The 18,206-nt window shown below is 53.2% G+C and overlaps 5 protein-coding genes across 5 annotated transcripts; 1 reads left to right on the top strand and 4 right to left on the bottom strand.

The window, feature by feature from the left end:
* Positions 1-349: 349 nt before the first annotated feature.
* Positions 350-2,841, bottom strand: SMAC4_00331 (uncharacterized protein; the record flags this gene model as incomplete). The annotated part of the gene is made up of 2 exons (XM_003351738.2): positions 2,199-2,841; positions 350-2,091 (listed from the first exon to the last, which is right to left on the bottom strand). The coding sequence occupies exons 1-2, from the start codon at positions 2,713-2,715 to the stop codon at positions 350-352; spliced, it is 2,259 nt and encodes a 752-aa protein (XP_003351786.1). The 5' UTR covers positions 2,716-2,841.
* A 959-nt stretch (positions 2,842-3,800) lies between these two features.
* On the top strand, positions 3,801-4,737 carry SMAC4_12707 (uncharacterized protein; the record flags this gene model as incomplete). The annotated part of the gene is made up of 3 exons (XM_024655367.2): positions 3,801-3,956; positions 4,346-4,596; positions 4,700-4,737. Exons 1-3 carry the CDS (start codon positions 3,943-3,945, stop codon positions 4,735-4,737), a joined length of 303 nt encoding a protein of 100 aa, XP_024511001.1. The 5' UTR covers positions 3,801-3,942.
* Positions 4,738-5,140: 403 nt separating this feature from the next.
* Positions 5,141-8,287, bottom strand: SMAC4_00330 (uncharacterized protein; the record flags this gene model as incomplete). Its single annotated transcript, XM_003351737.2, has 1 exon — positions 5,141-8,287. The coding sequence occupies one exon, from the start codon at positions 8,285-8,287 to the stop codon at positions 5,141-5,143; it is 3,147 nt and encodes a 1,048-aa protein (XP_003351785.2).
* Positions 8,288-8,643: 356 nt separating this feature from the next.
* SMAC4_00329 (uncharacterized protein) lies at positions 8,644-11,220 on the bottom strand. Its single transcript, XM_003351736.2, has 3 exons — positions 10,853-11,220; positions 9,514-10,759; positions 8,644-9,441 (listed from the first exon to the last, which is right to left on the bottom strand). Exons 1-3 carry the CDS (start codon positions 11,082-11,084, stop codon positions 9,144-9,146), a joined length of 1,776 nt encoding a protein of 591 aa, XP_003351784.1. The 5' UTR covers positions 11,085-11,220; the 3' UTR covers positions 8,644-9,143.
* A 343-nt stretch (positions 11,221-11,563) lies between these two features.
* On the bottom strand, positions 11,564-13,715 carry SMAC4_00328 (uncharacterized protein). The gene is made up of 5 exons (XM_024655364.2): positions 13,264-13,715; positions 13,104-13,191; positions 12,587-13,048; positions 11,944-12,420; positions 11,564-11,841 (listed from the first exon to the last, which is right to left on the bottom strand). Exons 1-5 carry the CDS (start codon positions 13,391-13,393, stop codon positions 11,748-11,750), a joined length of 1,251 nt encoding a protein of 416 aa, XP_024511000.1. The 5' UTR covers positions 13,394-13,715; the 3' UTR covers positions 11,564-11,747.
* Between the last annotated feature and the right edge of the window lie 4,491 nt (positions 13,716-18,206).

Here is an 18,206-nt window from a genome sequence, read left to right as displayed (position 1 = left end):
GTTCGTCCTCTTGTTCGTCCTCTTGTTCATCCTCTTGTTCGTCCTCTTGTTCGTCCTCTTGTTCGTCCTCTTGTTCGTCCTCTTGTTCGTCCTCTTGTTCGTCCTCTTGTCTGTCGTCGTGTCTGTTCTGGTGTAGATCATGAACACGAGGTTTGTGTCCGTTTTGTTGGTTGTGTTCTTCTTTCTCAAGTCTAACCGATGTGCTGGATTGCTCATCTCCATGAACATCGACAACCTCAGCCATATCATAATCGTTGTAGGACATCGGAGACAGCATCCGAGCAGGAGGACTGCGCGTACAGGAAGGCCCCGACGGGCCTGGGAAAGCAGCGCTGTTGGGAGGTGCTACTCACTCCTCATCAGCCTCTTCGTCATCCCAGGAATCTTTTTCCCGCTTGATCAGATCAGCCATTGCTTCTCGTGAGAAAATTGTGCTCCCTTCTTCATTCACCCTAGGAACTTTCATAAGCTTGGATCCCCTAATCCTTCTCGCCGCTGGGCTCATATCCTCCGATGGAGGAACATCGTCCTCAAAAAGAGGCCCCATGTTCTCGATCCACCTCCGCCTACGTTCCATGAGCGTACGCGTAAGGTCTCCGATGCCCGGTCTCGCCATGCCTGCTGCACCGCCTGGGCCGGGTGTCCCGGCTCCATTTGCGTTGGCGCCATCCTTCGCAGCACCTGGTCGGGCCTTCTTCGGTTTCTTACCCATCGTACGGGTCCGTTTGAGGTAGGCTGCTTGTACTTGGCTGTCAAGGTCTTCAAGAATGGTCTGGTACTCTTGGAATGCCATGCGCTCTTTAACAAGGTCGGTGAGACGCGCTTTCCGAGCCCCGTTAAGAAGAACCTGCTCGTGCAGACGGGCTTGGAGAAGACGTAATCGGGCGGCAACTTCATCATCATAATGCCCATCGAAATCGGCAGCTGTGGGGCCAGGATCACCACCGGAGGGATGCGAGGCAGAGGAGCCGCCTGTGGAAGACGCATTGTTATTGCCCGTATTCGATGACGAGACATTGTTAGATGGGGAGCTGGTCCCGTTGGCTTGGTCAGGCGGGAAAGATAGGAAGCCAATGTGTCGTAACTCCTGCTTAAGACGTTCATCGACTTGAGAGTAATCGAGTTTTGGATGCGAAGCTTTCTTCCATGATTCGCTGTTGGACTCAGGCATAAAAGTTGCAGGCGGGAGTTGGGTTGAGCCGGGTTGTCCAGTTGCGCCGTTGACGTTTCCATTGGTGCCGTTAGTCCCATTTACCGTGGGCGATGCTGTCTGCGGTTGAGTGTCCCCAAAATCAAAACGATCGACACCGTTCATAGCAACATCCCCGTCAGCAGTGGCGCCGTTTTGTCTCTCCTCGGCAGGCGGTGCACGATGTTCGGGTCGCATTGTCTGCAATAGCCGTGCTAGAATCGGCCCAACCGAGAGCTTGTCTGTCTCGGCAATTTCGTCGTTCATGTTCTCTATGCTGCCACGAGGCTGATTGGGGGGCAATTTGTCCTTGACGTCAGCTGAATCGATGGCCATGGCGCCGTCCTCTTCGGCCCATATTTCTGTGTAGTGTTTCTTCCCGCGCTTCGGCATAACAAAGGGTGTGACTCGGTCGCCACGCTCTCTAAGGAAGGCGAGGTCTTCTTCTGTAAACGGTCGGAAGAATGGTTCGACATAAGTGCTGAAAGTGGAAAAGTTGATTTGGTTGCTAGGTTTCGCACTGCTGAAGTCCTTATCGGGGGGATCGCCGGCTATTATGTCGGCCAGATCGCTCTTTGGATAGACTGCTACTGAGTAGATCTCCTTGATTTCATCTTCCGTCATTCCCGGCTTCACCGGGAGGATTTCGTAGACGGTCGGGTCGGGGAAGGTAGATGGGTCATCGCCAAAAGTGTTGGCTTGTGGTCGTGCAGGCGGCGGAGGCTGGCCGTCATCATCGGAGTCGTCGTCGTCGTCGTCATTTTCTTCGGTCTTGGTCTTGTCGTCGGCCTCCATGGCAGTGGGCGTCCTGGGGGCGACGGGCGAAAGAGAGGAGCTGGCAGAATCATCGCGGGAGAGCTTCCTTGCTTTGTTTCCGGACTCGCGGACTGGGGAAGAATACTCTGCGGTCCAAAAAGAGGAAAGTCAGCAACGTACACTTTGGATTATCAATGCAGGCAGTGGATGATTTCAATTGGGGATGATGTGATGCAGGGTGGTAATAACGGACCTATGTTGTTTCCCTGAGGCGGGGCCAGGTTCTCGGTGGCCTTCCGCTTCTTCTTGTTGGCTTTGCGCTCGGCACGCTCCTCATCGTCGGCTTCCTTTTGGCGGCGTTCCTCCTCGCGGCCGCGCTCGGCGGCCAGCTCGCTCTCGCGGAGGCGGCGGGACTGGGCGAGCAGACGCATGCCTTTGTCACAGCTGGTCCCCCGCTTGTCGATAACCTCGCTAAGACGTGAGAGGCGGGACAGGAGGCCATCGAGGCTCTTGGAGTCGGGCGATGCGGCGTTGTTGGCGACGTGGTCGACAATGTCGTCGTACGTGATGTTGCGGAAGAGGTCGAAGCGCACGTCCAAGGTGGCTGTCTCGTGCTGCTCAATGGGGGGCAGGCTGGCAACCTGGGGGGAGCCGGCGCTGGGCGTGGTGTTGCGACTGCGCGGGTTGTGCTGGTGCTGGCGCATGACACCCGCTCCACCCTTCTTCCCCGTGCCCTTCTGGCTGCCCTTTTGGCCCGAGGGCGGCGGCATTGTTGCTGGTTGCGTAATCGGCACCCCGTAACCCCGCGCTCCTGGCCTCTTTTTTTTTTGCTGGCTGCTGGCTGCTGGCTGATGCGCACCTTACCTAGGTACTACGGGTGATCCTGGCGCGGCTTCCGGCCCGTGTGCTGTTGATACCTGGAATTTAGGGGGTTCCGTTGAGGAGGGATCCGGACTCGGGGGGTAAGGTACTCGGGGGGTGGGTTTGGGGCCTGGCTGTTGCTCGGGGTCCTCCGTACCGAGGGCGATGTCGATGGCGTGTCTGTCTTCCTGTCTCTCTAAAAGGGGGTATCAGACTATCAGGCACCCGGGAAAGGCTGCCGCGTCCACGGCGTGCTCTGCTGCTCGAGAGGGATGCTCGTCGCGGTCTGCCTCGCTCGCTGAAAGGCGGTCGATGCTGGTCGATGCCTGTACACAATCCAATGACGGCACAATAACAGATGGCACATCCCTGTCGGTCCCCGACCTGTCGCTCGCGAGTGATGAAGAATGCTTGAGTGGTGTCCAGCGGCCGTGAATGGCTGCCCGTTTGACAAGTGTGGGAATCAGGGAATGGGGAATGGGGATGGACGCCGTGGGGCTGGGCCAGAGCGCTGGGCGGGACCTTTTTAACTCCCACTTGTGCTCTGTAGCGCTCCTGCGTTGAAAGCCTTGGGTTATGGTTGCCCTTGCCCTGGGACCTGCAGTGCTATTCCCGTCAGACGGGAGGGAGTTTGTGTGACTGAGATGAGTGATGCCCGTGTCGCGCCTGTCATTTCCCGCGTCGACCGTCTTACTGCCATAGGAAAGTGCCACAACTGCCACTTGCCTCCTCGGACACTTCTTGCCCTGTCTTAGGTTGGTTTATACACTGGCACTCTGAGGCCGGGCAGCTCTGTACAATCTACCACCTCGTGTGCTGGCTGTCAGCTGCCAGAGTGCCAATAGGGACATTTGGTTCTTGGCGGTTAGAGAACAAATGGCCCGTGCCCCCACTGTAAGGAAGCTTGGACCTCCAAAGCCCAAAGTGCAGCTCCTAACCTCTCCAAGTCCTCCACCGAGTTGGGCAGTCGTCTCCTTGGCGTGCCTGTACAGTCAGTCCACTGCAGTAACAACGAACTCGAGCGATTGATGGATGCCCGTCCGTCACCTTTTGTTGTCCAACGTATTCATATCATAACATTTTGCTTCCCTTTTTCGTCACTCATTTGGTAACATATCAACACTAATACCAACACCATGTTGTTTTTCAGGTAATATGATGTCCTTTTCAAGCTTACAGTCTCACCCCTTCCAGTTTGATCATAATAGCCATCATTCCTAGGTAGTGGGGTCAAATCCTCGCTATGTTGGCCAGCTGTGATGCTTGCTGCTTTGAAGCCGAGCGAGCAAACGAGGTCCGCGATACAATATCGGGAGTTGTTTCTCATGTCCACACCATACCCACCCGTACTTGAGACATGGTCACTCATCAATATCAACTGTTAAGCAACAGCTCATCAACCCCTTCATTTTCTCTTCATCTCACCCCCTCCCAGTTCTGAGCCCTCACCCACCTCCCTACCTCCCTCCCTACCTTCAAAACCACCCATCCATCCCACCGCAATACTCATACACACCACGCTAACATATCAAAAAAAAGCTTCTTCAAAACCCTCATCGACCACGAGGTCACGGTCGAGCTCAAGAACGACATCCAGATCCGGGGCGTGCTCAAGAGCGTCGACCAGTTCCTCAACATCAAGCTCGACAACATCCAGGTCGTCGAGGAGCTCAAGTACCCGCACCTGAGCGCCGTCAAGAACGTGTTCATCCGCGGCTCCGTGGTCCGTTACGTCCACCTCCCCCAAGAAAGCGTGGACATTCAGTTGTTGGAGGATGCTACGAGGAGAGGTATGTTTTTTTTGTTTTTTTTTCACGGGGCTTTGCATGCTGGGTTGAACGGTGGGGGGTAGTTGTGACGAAACGAACTGATACTGACTTATGGCTTTTTCAGAGGCGGCAAACCAGGCTACCAAGGCTAAGCAGGGTTGAGCGTGAGAAGAGGACGAGGGAGGGGGCATAATCTCTAGAGCTATTACGTGGAGCGTATAGGGGGAAGATAATCACATTACCCTCACCGTTGATATCATTCATCAAAGTTGAGCCAAGAACGAAAATGACAGAAAGCAGCCTTTGGATGAAGGGTAGTGAGAAGGACGGGTGACCAGCTTGAAACTGGACAAGGCAAGCGGGGAGTCTCGAGTATGACAGGCGTTGAGAAGGATACCGGATGAGGAATGACCGCGGTGAGGTTAAACGAGCCAACGGGTGAGGGCATTGCTATTCATGTATAACAGTTCAGACGAAACAGTCGCATAGACCCCCAAAAGAACATAGATGTCATGATCACTGGCGCTACCATCTACAAACAACCATACCTAAAACCACCACGCAGCTACCAATAAACCCCCCCACCATCTCCATCCTTCCCATCCCAAAACCTCTGCCCTTTCACCTTCTCACCATCTTCGTGCAAAACCCGAACCAACCCTCCTCTCCTCCTCTCCCCCACCCACCGATCAATCCACCCCTTCATCCTCGTCCTACTCGCCTCGCTCCCCACATTCACCGTTGGCACCACCTTCTCGACCCTCAATGCCATCAGAAAAAGCGCCAGCTCCCTGAAAGAAGAATGCTCGCTGTAGGGAACCCCAAAGCACATAGCCTCCTTCCCGCTCCCGCGCTGCGGAATGACGTTCTTCGCAAAAAAGCGGGGCCGGAACCGGTTGCCGTGCAACAAATGCGTGGTGGGTAGCGAAGAAGGAGGGAGGGTGGCAGTCACGGGGACGGAAGCGCCGCCACCTACGTCGAGATCTGGCGGGAATGGTAAATAGGAAGAGGAGGAGTTATTGTTATTGTTGTTATTGTTGTTGGACCCAGAACCAGGCCGGTAACTCCACCCCGAAGGCCTGAAGCCGACGATGCGGCTGAACCCGTTGGACCGGTGCAGCTCGAGGTACTCGGCCAGCGTGTCGGCGCGGATCTCGCCGAGGGCTTGCATGTGCACCTGGGCCTCGCGGGGGTCCGAGGTCATGAGGCCGAAAAGCTCGGCGTCGCCGAGCTGTTTGGTGATGCGGATCTTAGAGGGGGAAGCGAAGATTTTGGAGCCGAGGGCTTGCGCGATGGCGACGCAGATGCGCTCTTTGCCGATGGAGTAGGTGCCGCAAACTACGAGGAGGCGGTTTTTGCGGAAGGACGAGGACGAAGAGGTGAGGGCGGTGAAGGCGTTGGAAGGCGGTTTAGTCTTGGTGTCTTCTTCGTGTTCCTTGTCCTCGGGTGGTGTGGGGTTTGATGCGTCGATGCCACCACCATCCCCTTTTCTTCTCTTACTGTTGTAGCCGAAGAATTGACTGACATCTTTTCCCTCCTTTAAATTGCCGCCACCTTCCCTTACCCTCAACAACCGCTCCCATTCTGCCTCGTTCCCGTCCTTCAATCCTTTATCTAGCTTTGCGCACACCTCCGCACACGCATGGATCACGTCCTCCTGGGGTGGGAACGAATACCGCGGGTTTAGGTATGTCGTGTCCAGGTAACAAACGTCAATCTTCTGCTGTCTCGTCTTGCCCGTCACCTTATCGAGCGTCTCCGGCTTCAATAGCGGATGTTCCACGTGCGCTGGACACGCCCTGAAATCACCACAATGCAGAATCCTCTGCGTTCTTCCCTCCTTGCCAACCTGTTTCTCGAACAAGAATAGCGAACTCCCTGGGCAATGATTTGCCTCGATCATGGTAACCATAACAGCACCGCCCGTCTGAGGCACCGGCACTGTCTCTCCGAACTCCAGCTCGACAACGTACTTGGCTGCCGTCCGCAACTGCGTCTTGACCAGTGACCCAGTCACTTTGCTGCAGTATATGGGCCCGTGTACCCAGCTGGCTGAGAGGCCCATGTAGTGATCGCTGTGGAAATGGCTGAGGAAGTAGGCCTTGCAGCCTTGGACGGCGCCGTAGCGGAAGGCGTCGACGCAGATGGAGAAGTTCGGCATGATCTTGTAGAAGGGACAGGTTCTTTTGTAGGCAGGCATTCCTCTAGAGGCGGTCTCGACAGCCGCGGCGGTGGCCCAGGCAGCGGCTTCGGTATGGGAGGACATTAGTTTGCTAAAGGCTGAGCTGCCGCCGCCATTGGTCTTGGGTTTAGCATCGGGGCCATAAGATGGATCGTCATCGTCGCCAGGGAGGGAAATTGGGTTTGCTTGTCCTGGGCGGGCAATAGCGGCGCGAGATGCAAAGCGCCTGCTACCTTCAGTGAGATCCGCCATCGTCGTATCATTCACCATATATCCGCTCTCCTGGCTTTCGTCTTTGGCCTTGGGTATTTGTTGTTTTGCGGTTATTGTTGGAACTGTGGGAGCAGGAAGTGGCGTCGGGTTGCCATCAAGACAAGCGTTGACGTGAGCGGTGGCCTGGTCGCTTGTTACGCCGGCGAGACTTGCGTTGCATATCGGGCAGCTTTCTGTAATGGCATCCGGGCCCGCCGTGGGAAACGTTAGATCATCATCGTCCTCAATCTCATCGATAAATCCAGCATCATCCAGCAACATCTCGTCGAAATCATCGTCCCCAATAAACCCCTGCTCAAGCCGGGCTTGCTCCTGCACGTACCGCTTCTCTCTCAGTTCCTCGCCTTGAAGGTCGTTGTCGTGATTCTTCTTGTCCTTTTGTGTGTCTTGGTCGACGTGATCTGCGTCATCCTTGGTCGGCTCTTCTTCCTGCTTGGTTTGGTTGTCCGCTCTGGCGCCGGATGTCTCTTGTCGTAGAAGAGGAACTCTGGGCTTCTCCGTGACGTCTTCCATTGTTGGCTTGGGTTTCGTCTTGTCTGCTGATTCCTCCTCTTTCTTCCTTTTCTCATCCCCAGCTAAACCCACAGGTTTTGCAGTAGGAGATGTGCTCTTCTTCCCTGCTTCCACCTCATCCTCGTCCTCCTCGTCCGAATCATCCAAGAACGGACCCCTCCTCGGCTTTCCAACCGCATTTGTGCTTTGCGCACCACTACTCTGTGGCACCGCGTGCTTCTCTTCTGTCTTCTCCTCCTCGCTCTTCTGCCCAACCCTCCTCTCTTTCCCCACCTCTTTCTTAACTCCAACCTCATCCGCCGTCGCCTTCACCTTCTTCCCCCTCGGTCTCGGTTCCTCCTCAGCATCAGAACTGGAACTGACCCTCCTCTTCTTTATCGGCCCACCAGCCTCATTAAACCGTTTCTCTTCTTTGACTTCTTTGACTTCTTCAACCACGGCATCCTTAGTTGTCGCTTTCTCTTCCTCTCCAACAGTCTCCCTTTCGGGGACCTTATTCGCATCACCATTGCCTTCAACAACCTCCTCATCATCCTCCAAACCGTCAAGACCAACCCCACCTTCGCCAATGAAAAGCGTCTCGTCCGCCTTTTTGGTGAAGTAATTCAAAATACTCGCATTCGGCTTCGGTTTGGGCTTCGACGAGATTGGCGTCTTGGTGACGTACCCCCTGTTTCGGGCGGACTTGACCGGAGTTTTGGACGAGGTGCTGGTCAATTTGCCGGAGGCTGTTTTGGGCGGCATTGTTCCAGCTTTCCCCCGTGGAATCACTGCCGCGGTTTTCCTAATGCGAGTATGATGGTTGAGGTGAGGTGATTAGTACTGCGCGCCGTTGCTATGACTGATTGGCAAAAGAATGATGTTGGCGATTGGGATGCTGGATAATCAGGAAGGAGGTGGGACGAGCAGGTTGGTCGGGGTTGTGGCTGTTCAGGTGCAGTGGCGAAGACATGCATCTGCAAGCGGGCAGCAAACGGGCGCGGGAAAGAACGCGAGGGGCAAACCCAAGTGGAACGAAAGCGACGAACACCAAAAAGCGTCGCGAAATCACGTGAGTGTAAGTGGTCCCGTAACAAAGAATTACCAGAATCAAAAGGGTTGAATCGGTGTGAATGTTGTTCATTACCCAATATCGGCTATTCTTTCATACTCTGTCGACTATGGGGTCCTTTGTCTACCGGTATTCCCCCGCCATCATAAGCCGCCGCATAGTTACCTAAACTATGCACGCTACACGAGCCACACCCATGCCCCTGTGTCCAGTCAGTCTCGTCAACGCAGACAAGCTTTCCATTCAAGACTGCCAAACCAATAAAAGTCCTGCCATGAGTGACATATTCGGTTCATAAACGCCCGTGAAAGAAAACCAGTCGTATACCTTGTAACACAGGTAGCAAAAAAAATATAAAAAAATAACGCTCTTTAACTGAAAAATAAAACTGCTTTTATTCTCCGCTTCCCATCGATTCCGGGGAGAGCATATCGCATTTGCTCAGATCCCCAAAATATTCATACTCCACCCTCAACATTTCCATCAACGAGGCAGCTTTCTGTGCCTCCTCATCAGTGAGCTCCTTTCTTCTTCATCCGCAGAGGTACTCTATTCCTCAGCCTCCTCAGCCTCCTCCTGGACCTCCTCCAACTCCTCAACCTCCTCGTCGAGGCTGCCGGCAGGGACCTCGTACAGGCGGAGGATGTTCTTGTTGGGGTCCTTGACGAGGACGAACTTGGTGTCCTCAGACTCGGACTTGAGGCACATGTCGGCAATGGTGCGGACAATACCCCAGCCGTTGGAGAGCGAGAGATTCATTTGGTTGGCGAAGTCCTTGGGCTTCCAGCCAACAACGCCGAGAATGACATGCTTGTCGTTGACCTTGGGGTTGACGCGGGAGACGAAACTGTAGGGAAAGAAAAAATCATTAGTTAATACACAGATTATCCAACATAGCAGCATCAATGCAAACACTTACCCAAGCTTCATGACATCGGCCTTGGCGAGGATGGACTGGACAGTCCACCTGGCGAGCTTGCAGCTGTTGTTCTTCATCTCAGTAGCGACAACGGCACCACGCTGAGAAACGAGCTTAGTCCTCCAGTCGAGGGCACCACCGGCACCCTGGGCCTTGCTGTCCCACTCGTTGAGAGCGTGGACGGTGACGAGCTGGTTCTTGCCGTCGGTAGCGTTCTTCTGAACAGCGTCGATCTCAGTACGGACAACCAAGAAGACGGACTCCTCCTCGCTGGTGGAGAGGTCGAAGCGGCGGTACTTGTAGGCCTTGGAGGCAGGGGGGACGTTCTCCTCGGAGGCGTTGTAGAAGGGGTTCTCGTGGGCCATGTTGACCTTGTCGGACTCGCTCTCGACGACAACCTGGTTGGCGAAGTTGTGGTTGATAAAGGTAGCCTCCTCGGCAAGGGCGTGGGGCTGGTTGATGCCATCCTTGGAACCCTCGGAAGCCTCGAGCGGCGCATCGGCGGCGTTCTCGTTGACGGTGACAAGGTCGAGAGCGGCGTTGTCGCGCTTGTCAAAGAAGACCTTGTTGCCCTGGCGGGAGATAACGATATCCCAAGGGGCGACGGAGCGGGGAGAACACATGAGCATGGAGAGGGTGCTGTCGGTGGCGAAGATGGTGGCCTCGTCCTTCTCGGCGAGCTCCTGGATGACGGGGTCGGAAGAGGCGGTGACATTGTAGGCAGCACGGTCGATAGCGGTGAGCCTGCGCTCGGCGTTCTTGACGACGGGCTTGTCGTAGGAGCGGTCGTAGGCGTAGAGGAAGCCGTAGTCATCGACATCCTCACCCTCGTCGGTCTCGAGGTTGAGCTTGCCAAGACGGTTGTAGTCGATCTCCTCAATCAGCTTCCAGTCACCCTTGATGTTGATCGAAGCATCACGGTTGCGCTGGGGCTTGTCATAATCCTTCCAGCCGAAGCGACGACCGCGCGCACCGGTGTTACCGCGGCCACCACGGCCACCGTCAAAGCCACCGCCGTACTGCTGACCACCGCGACCTGTCCTCTGGAAGGTCTGACGGCCACCACCCCTGCCAGCCTGGGCACCAGCACCACCGCGTTGGCCACGGCCTCTAGTGAAGACAGCACCACGACCGAAGCGGGTCTTGCCAGTATCCCTGACGTTAGAGACAACGGAGAAGGAAGACTCGTCCTCGGCGACGGGGGGAGCGAAGATGGAGGTGGAACCGGCACCGTAAATCTGCTGGTCTAGAGTCGAAGGAAGTTAGCAAACATCACCACTCCCATCCGTACCTCGAGATGGGTCATGGAGAGGCCAGAGGCCAGGGTAGAATAACCTACCACGGAAGTTCCTGTTGTACTGCTGGCGACCACCGCGACCGTCACGGCCGTCCTTGGAGTCGGCAGTCCAGTCGGCCATGCGACCGAGCTTATCGCCCTTGGAGTAGGGGGCGTAGGGGACGCCATTCAGAGTGGTCTCGGTGGTGACGGCGGGGCCCCAGGTGGCACCCAGGTCGGGGAGGGAGTCGATGAGGTCGACGAGGGCCGAAAGGCCAGGAGTAGGGTTCGTCATGGTTGCTGTCGTGTGTGGGTGACGAAACGATATCGGAATAATATCGATAGTCGGGACCTGGCGTAAGTTGGAAAGATAAAATAAAAAGAGGACCCAGGACTCGGAGGGGTTGCTTCGAATTCGCCGGGGCTGTGTCGCTGTGGAAATCTGCTGTCCGCGGCCGTGCAGCAAATTGCCCCAAAACTCAGAAATTCGCAGGGTGGGGTTATTGTGTGCTGTGGGGCTCCCGGTAGCTTCTCACCGTGACAGACATGGGTTCACCGGGAAGGAAGTAAGTAGCCAATCAACCCTGCGCATTCAAGGTGACCACGTTCACCGTGCTCATCCCAGAAAGCTGCAGCTTCCTGTTGTCACCATTTCCGGTACATCCTTCTTTGACATCTCTTGTTGAACCTTGTCAGGTATTGCTAGTATTATTCTCACGTTCTTTTTCTTTCCTAACGCCTTGAATACTATCATGTCACAATGTGGAAAAAAGATTCGTCCGGTTAAATGATGATTGGTCTTCAGGTTGTACACAACAAGTTGATGCAAAGGTTCCTACCAAGGCATCTCGTCAGTCTTCTGACCAGCTAGTCCATGCACTCAGCTATCTAACATCCAAACGCCATCTTTTTCTCCCTTACACCCAACATCAGAAAGTTGACTCGGTCTACTGGTCTCTCAAAAATCCTCAAACACTCCTCCCTCCGGCTTCGTCGAAAACACGTTCTCTAGCGCATCCCTAACCTCAAACTCCTCCATTACAGCACCAAACCTATAACAACACCCAAACAGAAGGGATTAGCAAACCCATCCCTCAACCTCGACATAATCAAATGAAGAGACTTTTGATCATAGAGGGGATGTAACAACTTACCCGTAACACCGAACTTTCCGCCCCAACTCCTCGGTTAACCGCGCAAAGTCCTCGAGCTGCAACTCCGCAAGCCGCGGATGAGCGAGGACCATGCCCCAAGCCATGACAGGCGTGATCTCCCCGTCGAGGTCCAGCCGCTTGCTGAGGTCGAGCAACGTAGCCAAGTCGGCTTTGCTGAGTTCCCAGGTACGCTGACCACTACCGCTGATGCTAGTAGGCATCGGGGGATGACCGTGGACGTGGGCGTGGACGTGCTGCCCGGTGATGTTGGAGGTCGCCGCGATATCCCCACCGATGGCCAAGTTCGGGATGGTGTTGGTATACCCGAAAGGGCTTTCTGGCGAGAGTTTGGAGAAGGGCTCGGGAGGGCAGGATGCCATGAGCGCATGGCCGCAAGGCTCTCGTTGCGCCCTGTCTTCGGTGCCGGCACCTCGTTCCAACAGCCATGTCATGTGTTCCATGCATGGGCGTTCGAGACTAAAAAAATGGGTAGAGCCGAGGGGCGCTTGTTAGTTGCTTTCTCCCTTCCCTTTCTTCCGTGTAGGTATGGGAATGTGTTTCAAAATCCCCAACATTGAAGAGCGCAACACGAATGTCCGTTTGTTCTTACTGCGGGGGATTCGAAGGAGGTGGGAACTCGTACGTTAACACAAAATCAATACCCGCTTGATCATAATCCAAATCTGGATTCCTCTTTGGTGCCAGAACACCTCCACCATCTCCCAAGATGGTGTTGAAGTCCCTCGGTCCTCCGGGGGGTGGGCGGTAAACCGGCGAAGTCGCCGTCGTTGACGGTGGTGGTGATGGGAAAGTCGTTTGGCTGGACGGTGCCCCTGGTAGGTAGCTTCCACTTCCCACCATGCTAGGGCTGGAAGTGTATCCAAGACTAGGACCGCTTGGACTGCTAACCATTTGGTCAAAGAAGTTTGTGTCGGCGGCAATCGGATCACCGGCTGCGTCGTTCTGAGCTAGCTTAGCCTTTAGCCGCCGGTTCTCTTCGGCGAGACGCTCCTTATCTTGTGCAATGTTGCTGAAGATTTCTTTGAGCCGCAGGACCTCATCTTCGAGAGCTTTGATGTATAGCTCTTTTCGTTCGCGATGTGTTCTTCATGCCAGGTTAGCATGTATCCGGGCGTTGAAGGATGTTAGGAGAAGCATACCGTTGTGCCTGTCTGTTTAGCTCTTGACGTCGTGTAAGTGCTGGCTTGCTGTCCGGCTTGGGGCCTCGTTTCTTCGGTGGTTGACCATCTACGCATCCGAAACAATCAGTTTGGTCTGTGTATCCACTAACAGCGACCATATCCATAGATTGTTACCCACCTCTCGTTTTCTTGTCTGAGAGACTTTTCAGAATTGTAAGATTCAGGGTGGATAACGGATTGTTGTCCGGACCAGAGTGAGGATCCTCAGCATAACTTGCAAGTGGCTGGAGAGGTCGTGAAGAAGTCATGGTGACAGGATGAAGATATGGCGATATGTCCGAACTGGATGGTGTTTGATGTTGAACAACCTGATGCGGTTGGCGGGGTACGCGGCTATCGTCGAACCAAAATCAGCAGATATCCTGGACAAACCCGCCAGATTCCCATGCAGATCTGGACAATTGCTTTCTAGGAGATAAGGTTGAGTTCTTCAAGATAATGACTGCCCATTGCATTGTGTGAGACAGTCGTTAAAGTCTGAGGAAAGCGGATCCTTTGTATGTACGCTATTCTGAAAGACGGAACACTAAGCGGCAAAGGCGGCATGGAGGTGTTTGGCGCATGGTATGGAGAAGAATCATGCGGATGATCTCACCTAAGAAGCAGCAACGCCTCGACGGACCTTGAATAAGCGCGAGGTTGACAAATCCAGTAAGTCGGGACACGAGCGAGGAAAAGGTTACAGTTGTGACGGCTCGTTCGAGACGTCGTTTTCAGACTCCCTTTGGCCTCGCTGCCTTGTTATCTTCGAAATTTGGAAATACAAAGAACAAGATGCGTCGTAGATGCTAAGAGAGTTCCCGACTCAAGGCTTCGTGGATTGGATCGCTGTGCCGTTGAGAAATGGAGGGTGTAAGTGGTCCCAGAAGTGATGGCGGGTTACTCGGACGATGTGGGCAAGGGTAAAGCGGCGTCCCGGTGACGCTTGTTTAGTGTAGTGGCCGTTGAGCAAAGAACGTCTGATTCGAACACAGATGAGAGAAGATGAGGAGGATGAAGTTCTCTGCAACGACTTCAGGTCAGGAAAGTTCCATTGTCGCCGTTCGCGCTTGAGAATGGGACATGGGGGCCGAGTATCTTACCATTATTGACTTGACATTTCGAGTTAGGCTGTGGTATCACACATATCAGCAAGCGCGTAAGGCCGACAGCTTATGCCACGACACTATTCCGTATTTGGGGTCGAGAGCAACCGAAGGGTAACCAAACACCAAGCAACGGGGTTTCCCGATAACGATAATAAGATTAAAAGAGATGATGCTGAACCGAGACGCAGGTTAACAGTGTGTAATCTGTGTGGTGGATAGGACGTGTGTAGATCCTGCCAACACTCCGGTTTGGCCGATAAAGTTTTCAAAATATCCTAAGGATCCGGCCGGCAAGTGACTGCAAACATGAAGCTTTTTTGTTTGGCTATGGTCGCTTGAGCTGTATACTTTTAATACGACAGCCAGCTGCCCACTGTAGCTTGTGAGACTTCAGCCCGGTCGTCCTCTGATGATATTTTTGAGTGATGAAGTGATTAGTGAACGCTACCGGCTAACTTCTCCGGTTTGCCCTGATCGTCAAACATGTCGACTTGACATGGCGTGCTTGGCAAGCCTCCACTGTGTTAATGCCCCTGAATGGCCCATCATCACCAACAAACATCGGCGTAAGTGGCCTGGACCGTTGGCATTGGTGGCTGTTGGACAGGACCCCTGCCCCTGTCCCCCCAGACTCTTAAGATCAATGATCCATCCCACTTGGGTTTGCGGCTTTCTCCTCTTGTCGAGTTTGCTTGAACCTCAATATCTGGTAATCACCTCTGGGGTGGGCCTGTTCTCATCATCGAAGTTTCCATGGAAAACAAGCGCAATGTACAAATTCTCAGGGCGTAGATGCCGGCATTGAGGTGGTATTGGCGGCTTTGGAGCGACGGGAGTTGAGGCGAGAATTGATGCCGGCTGGGACCGGTGCAAAGTGCAACGACGGAACGGGACGAACCACAGGATATTCGGCGCGCTTCAATCTGGAATATTTTGATTCCAGTTCGACTCTGGCTTTCCATTTCCTCTTCTACATGCTTGTTGCTGGGTGTCAGTTGATTGCCGCATTGCAGAAAGGTCTCGAGTCTTGCTCCTACCTGGATTTGTTTTCGGGAACGCATCATGAAGTTGACATGAATGTTGATAACTGAGCTGGTAGGGATGAGAAACGAGCGATCATTGGAATACGCAACAGGAAGATGAGTATGATGCGCCCAATGATCGAGGAAAAGTTCGGGATTTTGTTGACAGGTAGCGACTGCCATCTGTGTCCCCTTTTGAGAAAACTCTGCGGCACTGCATTTATGATTGCAATTTTGGCAGGAAGCCACGACCCTTCACTATGAAACTTTGTTGGAAGACACGACTTGATCTCACCTTCCCCTGCTTCAGTCAATCCCAATTCCCAACCGAAGGTTGTAACCACCGCTTTTCCCCGTTGGAGTATGCTTCAAAGAACGAGTCACTTCATCCAGACCTGGAGGATAGTATGGCTGACATCCGAAACTCTTCGGTTCTGATCACGTTAATAGTTTTGGCAAAGTCATGACATCTAGTTTCTCAAAGGAGCATGTCTGGGTGAGTTAGTCTCGGCCAGTCGAGAAGCATATCGGCATCGCTCGCATAAGATAAGTTGGTAGCTGTCAAATATTGTTAGAAAAGCTGGATGATAGGTCAATCTCTCGATGAAGCAAACCTTGTTATTGAAGGGGCAATTGTTACAACGCCATCCATTTGATCACATTGGTCAAGTTCCCCATCTGTCAAGAATTGAGCAGAGAGAATGGCTAGTTCCCGCTGGTATTGCCGGAGACAATTCTCTTTTTCTACTTGTCATGAGTAAATGGTTGAGTTCGAGTGTCCTAGAGATATTTCTTCCCTAGTGGATGTATATAAGTGCCATATCTCAATCCGGATATCTCGTCTTGAGACCAATCGCCAGTTCCTCCTCCATGTTGTTTGGTTCAGTTAGAACTCCAGACAAACAGATAAACAACGGACAAGGTCATCACGTGCCCATTCACTTATGTCAGTGATCATCCTCCCCAGCGAGCCCATCAGACTGGACTCTCCTTCGGGAAGGGGCTTTCTTCATGGAATGCGGGGGAGTGACGGAAGAAGTGTCAGGGTGAAACCCGTTTCTTGTAGGTCGCATACTTCGGGTCGATCTGCCAACGTGGGTCTTTATTCAAGTTAAATATAACCAGTTACTATCGATCAGGCAATATTGTCCGGGGGAGAAGAAGGAGTCTCTTTACGGTTTCTCGATTAGGTGCTTTTCTTACATATGTAGACCTTCGGATATCATTCCATCATCAAAGGGTCTCAACTAGCCGGCAGTCAATAATGATGTTGCGAGATCCTAATTGGCGACGATCCCTCAATGGTTCCGTCTTCGTGATAGTAGAGGCAGGGCCAATTAGTAGCAAAGAGACAGCATCTCCAGTGATTGGAGGCCATCTCTAATCCCTAGTGGCGTCTTGAACACCTCTAGGTTGTGGTCTTTTCCTAACAGAAAACCGAGTTGTCGTTGCGAACCCAGCCTTTTCCTCGGTGACTGACCGTCATAGCTTGTGGCATCCATTGATTCAGTGTGGCATATTTGGTAGCACCCATTCAAGCCCCTCTCCCTCCCTATGGCGTAGCCAGTGTAACGTCTGTGCAATTCTAGAGGTCCCATGCTTAGATGGAAAACGTACGGTGTGCTTGACTGACCTCTTTGTGCTGCCCCGAGCGACATAACCGGTGTTATGTAAGTGAAAGAAAGGGTCGGGGAAGCATCCGAAGGATGGTAGGTAGGTTTGCCAAAAGCGCAATAAAGATCGCTCGCTAATCAAGTCAAAGTGGTCAAGGACAAATTTTCAGGTCGTTGTAGCTGTGTACCGAGTAGAAACCCTGGTCAGTTTTGACATTGTTGTATTAAAGAAATCACTTATCCACACATCTTGGCTATATAGTGGTCCTAATTTTGCTGCGCAGATTTGTCTTCGGTTCACTCCTGGGCACTTCGTCTATCCACGGAATTCATGTATGCTTTGCAACCCTACAAAGCCAGGTGGTTCATTCGAGGACGGTGATCAAAAGCTCTGGGCTTAGGAATCCAAGTTATGAGTGTTTTTGACAGCCTTGCTTCGTGACTTTCGACGAGACTTGTCTGTCTACCTAAGTAGGTATAGCCTACACTAGGGATCAGTAGAATTGCTTACCACCAGGTTGGTCCTTGATCCTAGTCGGGGCATGGCTTTCCCACCCCGGCTGTTTGGTTCGGAGAAAGCCCGCGAGGCCAAAGCGTTCGAGACTTCTTGGGTGGCTTGTTCGAAGAAATGCCAACAAGTGCCACACCATCACCAGACATGGCCGACTGCAGCTGGGATGGTAGAAAGGAAATGAGGGGTCAACGATCAGCGTTAGGTAAATCGATACACTGTGTGCATCAGTCCGTTCAGTCCAACTGGTTTCTAGCCGCATGCTGTCATATACAGATACTGTCATGTATGCGTGCGGAGTACAACGACGCAGATCTAGAATGCTGAATGAGACAATGTCTTGGGAGGAAACGCGGCTTGTCAATCCCACCCCCACTAACTAGCGAGCTGTGGATTCGTGAACTCATATCAGTTGCCTCTGGAGGAGTACTCAACGTGTATAGCTGCTACGCTGTTTAGTGTAGGGTGCTAGACGTAGTCCAGTAAGGTTAGACCGTTGATAGTCCGGAGAGGAATTGGCTGATTCCTATCGAATACCGTAATCCAACGCCGTTCAGAGGCCGCTTGGTCACCGCTCTCATTTTTTTATCAGATCGCTTATAAGCAGCTCGGAGACGATTCGTCAATTCCGTTGACGACGGGAAGAAGCGAGTGGCCAGACGGTTGAGCAGTCCTACCTATCTGTGCTAGAAGGCGAGTGTGAAAGGGCCCTGGCTGGCTTGCCAAAGCTGCGCAAGAAAGGATGCCATGGATGGAAGGGAGATATCTCCGGCTTGGCTTGTGGTTACCGTCGAGAGGAAGAGCTCGGATACCATCGCTGTATTTAA

Source organism: Sordaria macrospora, chromosome 1 (genome assembly GCF_033870435.1).
Source record: "Sordaria macrospora chromosome 1, complete sequence".
Lineage (NCBI taxonomy): Eukaryota > Fungi > Ascomycota > Sordariomycetes > Sordariales > Sordariaceae > Sordaria > Sordaria macrospora.
This window is presented reverse-complemented; position numbering and strand designations above follow the sequence as displayed.

Bases quoted from the DNA above. Each gene is read 5' to 3' on its own strand.
- SMAC4_00329 (XM_003351736.2), bottom strand. From the start codon at position 11,084: ATGACGAACCCTACTCCTGGCCTTTCGGCCCTCGTCGACCTCATCGAC. The intron at 10,760-10,852 runs GTAGGTTATTCT...CTTCGACTCTAG, and splicing joins GTACAACAGGAACTTCCGTG to ACCAGCAGATTTACGGTGCC. The intron at 9,442-9,513 runs GTAAGTGTTTGC...CTTTCCCTACAG, and splicing joins GCCGATGTCATGAAGCTTGG to TTTCGTCTCCCGCGTCAACC.
- SMAC4_00328 (XM_024655364.2), bottom strand. From the start codon at position 13,393: ATGACTTCTTCACGACCTCTCCAGCCACTTGCAAGTTATGCTGAGGAT. The intron at 13,192-13,263 runs GTGGGTAACAAT...TCGGATGCGTAG, and splicing joins CTCAGACAAGAAAACGAGAG to ATGGTCAACCACCGAAGAAA. The intron at 12,421-12,586 runs GTACGAGTTCCC...CCATTTTTTTAG, and splicing joins GGTATTGATTTTGTGTTAAC to TCTCGAACGCCCATGCATGG.